Here is an 8562-nt window from a genome sequence, read left to right on the forward strand (position 1 = left end):
AGCTCTCCCCTTTGCTTCTCATGTATGGAGCAATGTGGTGGAGTGAAAATTTGGGTTTTGGTCATTAAAATAGAGGGGACAAACATGTAATATAAGAGGTTGAGTGTGATTGGAGTAGGGAAATGATGAATGAACATGGTGATTCACCCCTACAAATACATAGCTTGTTCTTGATGGAGATTATGAATGACTAATGGGCAAGAGAATGAGTGAGCATAGTGTGGGAAAAGAGAGAAAAGTAATGGAGTTGGTTTTGAACAAAAAAGTTAGGTATTTGGTTATGATGGAGTGATTGTGAATGAGTGTAATAGAAATATAGAATTTGTATAATGTCACTCCTCCTTCTTCTTTATGAACATGGCCGGAAAGTACATGGCACCACCAAAAGTGGTGATGAGCCGCCAAAAGTGGTGGTGAGCCGAAATCCGGGATTTTACATTTTGCTCCACATTGGACCGTCATTCTTTTATAGCTTCGATTCTCCACTTCTAGGCCAAAACATGATGTTTCCTTTACTCTTGCATTATTCCTAGATAAAACAATAAATAATTTAATGAAAGCTAAATTGAACTCAAAAACAAGTTAAAATCCATATTTAGGGGTATACATGTATATGGAAATTATGGTCTAACATCCTAATCCCCACATAATCGAAATCTAGAACGTAACAGTTTTGATGCCTGATGTGTCTAAATATCACACATACTAGCTGCAAACACCTGCAAGGTTAAAAGTCCTCAATATGGGGCACGTCGCCGCAGATAGAGGCGACGCAACCATACTTAGTGGAGGTGTGGTTGAGGTCGTGGCTCCCTAAGAAAAGAGGGGGAGGCCACTTGGTTCGATCAATATTTGCCTAAAGGAATTGGGTGAGTAAGGCACAACCTCATCGGTGTAAATCTCTCTCATGAGATTGTCTCTGATTACAGTTATGTCTATGAATCAATACTGGATGACGCTCCGATGTTTAAAATGATTCTAGAGACAAAATCTCAACGGGTTACGAGAGTACATACACATTGATGATTCGCAATGTTGCTCAAAGAATCATAGAGCACGAAGGTATCGAACCACACTTTGTTGAAGAATGTCAACAAAGAGCTTATTGGCCTACATAAAAGTGCAATCTAGAAAGAGCTAGATTCTCTGACAAAGAGACATGTATTTGGTTTGGTAGTGCTAACCTTACTAAGTGTAAAGCTTTTAGGACATAAATAAGTCTTTGTCAAAAAACGTAATGAGAATAATGAAACCCTAAAGGACAAGGCTCGCCTTCTGGCGCCAAGGTTTCTCGCAACGCTCTGGATTGACTATAAGGAGACATATTCTTCTATAATGAAAATGCAGCTAATAGATGTAGTTACTACATATCTCCATGGGGATCTTGATGGGGAGATATTTTATGAAAGTGTCTGACGGCCTTACACTATCCAACTCAAATAACTCTAAATCACTGAGTGCGTTTGCAATTAAAATTGAAACGCTCACTTTATAAAAGTGACTACATGGTTGGGTAGGGATACAAAATGATGAACTATGCCCCTACGTACTCATAAAAGAAACAAGTTTCGGATTTGCAATTATAGCTATCTATGTTGATGATCATAGTAGGTATTCTTGATGAAATAAGAGAAACCGCTAGTCACATGAAATCCGAATTGAGATGAATAATCTTGGGAAACTCGGTTAACAACGAGTTTGTGAAATATTAATCCACCAATCTGCATGTGTCCAAAAGATTCTCAAGCAATTTAAATGGACGAATTGCATATTGTTAGCACTCCCAATGATCGCTCTATATTGGAATGTAAAAGAAAATCCATTTTGTCCAAAGGAAGATGACAAAGAAGGGTTGAGAAATGAAATTTCTTCTTTAAAGCACAATAGGCGCAATATTGTACTTAACCCGATAAACTTGACTGGAAAATACATTCTCACTGAACTTGTTAGCTAGATTTAGCTTAACGTCAATGCAGTGTCATTTGTATAGTATAAAGAACGTATACTGATACATAAAAGGAACCATTGACTTGAGTTCATTCTATCCCTACAATTAAAGCTCAACTGATTGATGTAAGAATCAAGGGGAGATGCAGATATGAGGGGGAGTCTAGACACCCACATATCATCTTCAAATGTAATAGGTGTGTTGTGCTCTTTTTCCCTTCGACCAAGGTTTTATTTTTCCCACAGGGTTTTGTTACTTGACAAAGTTTTTAACGAGGCAACATCGCATGCACCATTTTGTCTTTGACTCGGCACAAGGGGCAGTGTTGAAGGAAAAATGTTTGGATGTGTCTTCGTCAAAGTAACTGACAAGAGGAAATCATGAGATTAAAGTATATCAAAATGTAACGGCTTAATTAGGCTGTAATACATTATAATTACCTTTTGTAACCGTTGTATTCGTCCCCTATATAAGGGAGAACTTTTAATGAAACGAGTAAACCATTTTCAACTGTCATTTTACTTTTACAATATTCAAAATATTTTCTTGTTATATTTCAACATTGTTTGTGTTTTGATGTTATTATTTTCCTTTAATTTTGTGCCCCAGTAAGCTTAAGTTTCTAGATCCGCCACTGTAGGTACAATAGAAAGGTCCATATGCCTTGATCTCTTTTATCACTGAATTATGTCTTTGTAGTACAAACTTAGTTTTTAATTTATGTTGAGTCGGCACCATTTCAATTCCTAGTTTAACGGTTTGTTTCGGTATCATTTTTTCGATTTAGAGTCCAAAACTGTGAGTAGTGAGATGTAAACAAAAGCTTGTCCGGCTTTCAACTTGAACTCGTAAAGGCGAAATAACAGGAAAAAAAAATTAAAGACTTTCTCAAAAAAAGAAAAAAAAAAAACACAAATAAACTAGATTTATGTCTGTACTAGGAATCCTGTGGCCTTTATCTTTGCTGGAGTATGTGTCTCTGTGTTTCCGAGTCCATCTTATCGACTCTTCTCCTAATAAACCAATATCCAACTTTTCTCTCCTCGCTGTCCTCCATTCTCTCTGCAACGTCGCCACGTGTCGTCAGCTCCCAAGTACATCCTGCCACGTGTCCCCAAACCCCCAAGCACATCCCGCCGCGTGTCCAACTTGCAAATCTAAAGGGGTCCACTGCAACGTGAAGACTGTCGTGCTCCCTCGACGTGTGAAATGACCACTCGCGCCACGTACCCCTCGCGCCAGGAATCCCGTCCCAGTTCAATAATAGAGGGGCATTTCCGGAAACAAAGAAATCTTGACGCAGGCTCAAGTTGGGCACGGAACCTCGAGGGCAATCCTCCGCCAAGAAAAAAATCTGATTTCCTCGAGGTGGGACCCGATTCCGCCACGTGGCCGAATGTGAGAGCGGTTTTAGATGGGCTTTCTCAGCCACGAAATGTCGGCCTTCGTTTCTGAGCCACAAGATATCACACCCACCAAATCTTTTATTATTTCCTCTGCAACTTGATTTTTTTTAATTTTTTTTATTTCTATTCTAAAATTAGAAAAATATATAAGGAAAAACCCAGCCGCCTCATTCATTTATTTCCAAATTAAGCACTTGTTCTCTTTCTCTCTCTCTCCCACAGAAACCCATAAGACTTTTTTCAGCCTCACATCGTATTTCTTCATCTGGACTGAATTGATTCGCTGAATCTGAAACTGGGTCTTGTTCATTTTCTGAACTAGTTCATCACAAAGGTATGTTACATCATGACCCTGTTGTTGGTTTCTGTGAAGTTTTTTTTCATTTTTGGAGTGAATTTGTGCTGGTAGATGCAAATCCAGTGTTTTCAGCTGGTTTTCTTTACTTGTGAAGTTTTGTGTGATTATAATTCAGAAAGGAAAGAAGTGAAATTTGGATTATAGGACATATTGGATTTGGTCAGTTCCAGTTTCTGGAATCCAAGAGTTTGAGTAGTTAGATGGTCTTGTAATCAAATCCTTCAATTTTGGAATGAATAGATGGAGAGTTTGTGTCCTGATACTGGTTGTGATTCACCTTTGAGTATAATCAGATTTGGAATTTAGCTTTTAGCTTTTGTATTTTGTTGGTAGTAGTTCATCTAGTTTTCAAAGTAATCTGTCTAGAAAAGTCCAACTTACAAGAAGGGCCAGCTCTGAAAATAATTTACTTTTAAAGTGTCAGTAAAAAAAGCATCTAGATCTGGGCCTCTGTTTGATTACTCAGAGAAGATTCTGGAGCTAGGAGTCATAAATTGATATAGGAGATCTATTTAGTTCATTCCTTTACCTGGTTATATAAAAAGAAATTATAAGCTCACAAGTGAGTGAATCTCAATGGAGTCGAAGTTAAATGACTATATGAGATCTGTATGTATGACAGTTACTTCCTCTGTCATTTTTGTAACATCTTGATTGCTTTTTTCAGAACAAATCTCATGGATTGGTATTTCGGTAACGGGATCGATGACCTTGTTGTCCCAAATGATGGAGGATCTGACAGGCTTCCATCACCAGATAGCTGGTCGAAGTGGGGGATAAGTGCATCTGAGTGCTTTCAGTCCCCGAATAAATGCTATTCCATGTATCCACAATTCAGTAAAGAAGTCAACTTCAGTGGGAAAGGTTTATTAGATGAAGGTGAGATGGGAACTTCTGCTAATGACAGAGATCTATCTAGCAGTTCAAGTGTTTGTGAAGGATTGTCTGATGACTCTCTTCAGAAGACCTCACTTTCTTACAATCGGACCTACAATCAACTTGAGGACCTAGCAGGACTCCAACAGATGGATGACATATTCTTGTACTAGCGTAACTTCTGGGACTAAGATACTTAATTAGTGCATGTAGGAAATCATGTAGCTTTCTCTAACTTTCTTAATTTGTCATGATCAATTATGGCTTCATATGAAAAACAGTGGAAATTGAATTGCCCATTGTGTTTTCAGGTTGTATTTTGCTCTAGTCCACAATTAAAAAGCAAGAATTCCACTGACTTGAAGAAAACATTACTTTTATCATTGATTTTGCAAAAGAGCCATACAACATTTCTGTGATAGCCAAACTTTTCCTTAAATGCTAAGCGCTTTGACATCATAAATTGCCATATCAGGTTTATTTGTTTTAGTTTCTCACCATCTCCCTTGTTCTTATTGCAGGAGTTCCTTACTTGATGATCTTCCTGGGGTAGAAAATGTACATAAATCGTTCTTTTTCCGTTCTGATTCCAGTGGCATGTTAGCGAGTGATAGTATTTCGACAAGCATGAATTTGGAAACACAAAGTATTTCAAGCAGTGTTCACAGTGCTGGCAGCTCAAAATATCTCAAAACTCATGCATTTTCACCGGAATTGGGTTCAGAGAAGGGGCATACCACTATCTCACATATCAGTCCCTGCAACTCAGAGCGTAATGACTGCTCACCAATAAAGGTGAGATTTCAATTTGCATTTTATTTGGGACCTGGCCAGATTTAGATAGTGGTACTGTTAGCTTGCCTAGTTCTCATTCTAAGATGGATGTTCACCAGCATGCTACTAATAGTGTGCTTGTATCTATATGTTGAAATTATGCATATTACTAGTTATTGCATGTGTGTTGCTCGGTAGTTGAGCGTTGAGCCTTTTTGTTACTTTAGCAGGGTAGAGCTCAGGATTCCTTGGTCCTGACCGGTGTATAATAGGAAAGTTTCTTTTGCTGACAATGGATAGGAAAGTTGCACCTTCAGTACTTCTACCATGAAAGGGAATCTTTAAAAACAGAACCTCTTGCCGAACCTTTAGTTCTTATTTATAAATAGTGCAGACAAAAAATGAAAATGCGCATGCAGTTGTTTTACGTTATATCCCGTCTGTTTAAATTTTATCAATGGCATATTTGCAGTGCTAGTTTCTTGCCTTCAAGCTTATATCTTATCAATGTAATTCTTTTGAAGGCACAGACAGATAAACTCATGCTTCCAACTGAGCAAGGGTGCATGCATGGTGGTGCGGATGATGAAACATCAGTTGAAGAATCTGTATTGCAGGAGCTGGAAATGGTGATGACACAGGTAGATCTATTTTTTTATAATCATAATGATATGCATTGTGATGATACATGTCCATCCATTTAATGCTAAACTTCTCTGTTTTGGAATGTTCAGTTGACTGAAAAGACCCGAATCTGTTTTCGAGATGCTTTGTATCGTCTTGCTGATAACTCAAAAGGGAATCATGTTACACAGAGCCAGGACAGAGACCTTGCCATTGAGAAACCGTCTTCATGGGCAGACCATGATGAAACAACAAGGTACATCATATGTGTTTTTTTTTTAATATTTTTTTCCCTACATTTGAGTTCTTTTCCTATGGATTTTAAAGTTTCATTCATATTATCCACTACCTCATCAAATCATTCTCTTCCACGCACATTATCTTGGAAACAAAGTGTTGAGAGTGATAAGGCACAGAGCATAACGTTATAGGTTTCATGGAAATATAATGTGGACAAGCCAACTTTTTCTAAATTTCGTATGTACGTCGGAAAGTGAAGGTTGAGATGTCCTTGGTTTCATACTTTCATATTGGCAATAGCTAGGGAACATGTGTTTTGGCGCACTCAGGTAACCTTGTTTCATAGTGGCATTAGCTAGGGAACATGTCTTCTGGCTCTCTCTGGGTTCTCTTTTATCTAAGGGTACCTATAAAAAGAAGAAGGAATATTTTATTATACAAATTAGACTTCCATGAAATGTTCTTGAATTACACTTGCTAATCTGGTAGGCACTGGTTGTAGACATATCCTGTTATCCATGCCACTAGTGGGTTGTTCCTTTTCCTGGTTATTGGCACTAATTCATTGATGCTAAATTTGATATTCAGGTCTGGAAGCAAGAAAGTCACAGAATCAGAGACAAACACCATTGACCGAGCAATTGCGAACCTCATGTTTAATGAGATTGACTTCAATGCACAAGACCTCTCTGGAGGATCATCATCAGACTCCAAACATGAATTCAATGGAGCTTCTGGGCAACAACTATCTGAAAATTCCTACCGGCCGGAAGTCTCTCATTCGCATCACAATTCAGTTTTGCCACATGATGCTGAAGTTCCAACACTTGGTCAAAGAGACATGCATAAAAATTTCACAATAAATGCTGGTGGAAAGAGGAAGACTCCAATGACGGAGTTTGGCTCTGCGACCGAGTTCTAAATGGCCATTTGAGGAATGTTGTGACACCGCAATGATCTGGTGGGCAAAGAAGTTAATGAAATTACACGAAGATCATTCATGAGTTGCTTGTACATATACCCCATATAGTTAGTGTGCAATGTTTAAAGATTTGCTGGATCCATACTTTCAGCTCAGTTTTGATCGGCACGTGGATGAGTATATTTAAAAGTAGTAGCTTGTTGTAGACATGGATTTTACTTCAAGAGGTTGAATCGTCTCATTGGATTTTGCATGATGATGTTATTGATGTTACAAAACAGAGGAGCTTCGTGAGTATGGGTTGCAGCTCAATGAGATGATTCAGCCTCTTGGTGTTTCGTTGATGAAAGCTAGTGCCGTTACATTATTCTGATATGTTGAAGAAAATCAGTGATCTAAACACGTTGATGCTCAGGACTTTGATATCATTTCAATCCATATGCCAAAGTCACTGAAGTGTGTAAAAAGTGTGTGTATATATAGTGTGATGTGTCTTTGAAGTTTATGATTAGGCCTCTGGAGACAGCATAACTGATGTGACAAATAGTGGATCGACGCGAATCCTAATGGTGATACCCTGCAAGCGCTGTAGTAGCAGCTCCATGCGCATTTGCAAATTCGAGAGGAATTAAAATATTCCTGTGTAGAAGGGGAAGGAGCATGTTCATTGTTCAGAATCCGGTTCATGGAACATTAGAATGTCGTGCCAGATTCCACAGGCTTAACTTGGCAGTAAACAATGACGAACACACGCCATTGTTAAGACATGGTTTTTTTTTTTTTTTGGCGAAGATTGTTAAGACATGTTCGATGTTTCGAACAAATAAATGTGAAAAAATGCAGATTTACTTCAAGGCTTATTGCTCCCCATAGTCAGTGACCCAGTGTCTTTGTTGAGGAGTCATGTTCAACCTGTTCACTGTTTAGGATACAACTTGTCAGATCACTGAATCATCTCTATCAATAAAGCGAAGAGAAGAGGGTATTTTACTGTTCATCCTGAATAGTGACGTGTACCATTAGGAGGTTGCTCCCATTTGATGAAGACTTGCTCACTCTCTAGAACAAGCCAAACATTTTGAGTACCCGGCATACAGCCCAACCGTCCCTATAATATCTACTATTAATAAAGTCGCTTTTGAAATGGTTAATTTTTAAAGTATCTAAATTGCCTTCAATCAGAAAAAAAATATATATATATATATATATAAATATATTTATATATCTAAATTGCCTTTTTCTTATTTCACACTAAAAAACTATAATTTAATGTGTAAAGGTTTTAATTGTAATTTCAAATATATAAAAACAGGTTTGATAATATATATTATACGGGATCCCCTTACACATCTTGGGGTATTGCACGCCTTGGGGTATGCATACCTCGTCTAGGTGGCATTAACTCTGTTAGCTG

The 8562-nt window shown here is 38.0% G+C and overlaps 1 protein-coding gene across 1 annotated transcript; it reads left to right on the forward strand.

Moving 5' to 3' along the window:
• The first annotated feature begins 3532 nt into the window (after positions 1-3532).
• On the forward strand, positions 3533-7531 carry LOC101309290. The gene is made up of 6 exons (XM_004307150.1): positions 3533-3688; positions 4380-4754; positions 5110-5383; positions 5887-6003; positions 6097-6242; positions 6815-7531. The coding sequence occupies exons 2-6, from the start codon at positions 4390-4392 to the stop codon at positions 7146-7148; spliced, it is 1236 nt and encodes a 411-aa protein (XP_004307198.1). The 5' UTR covers positions 3533-3688; positions 4380-4389; the 3' UTR covers positions 7149-7531.
• The last annotated feature ends 1031 nt before the right edge of the window (positions 7532-8562 follow it).

The sequence above is a fragment of the Fragaria vesca genome, linkage group LG7 (assembly GCF_000184155.1).
Source record: "Fragaria vesca subsp. vesca linkage group LG7, FraVesHawaii_1.0, whole genome shotgun sequence".
Lineage (NCBI taxonomy): Eukaryota > Viridiplantae > Streptophyta > Magnoliopsida > Rosales > Rosaceae > Fragaria > Fragaria vesca.

Excerpts from the sequence above, each read along its gene's own strand:
- LOC101309290 (XM_004307150.1), top strand. The coding sequence starts at position 4,390 with ATGGATTGGTATTTCGGTAACGGGATCGATGACCTTGTTGTCCCAAAT. Across the intron at positions 5,384-5,886 it reads ATGACTGCTCACCAATAAAG|GCACAGACAGATAAACTCAT; the intron begins GTGAGATTTCAA and ends ATTCTTTTGAAG. Across the intron at positions 6,004-6,096 it reads TGGAAATGGTGATGACACAG|TTGACTGAAAAGACCCGAAT; the intron begins GTAGATCTATTT and ends TGGAATGTTCAG.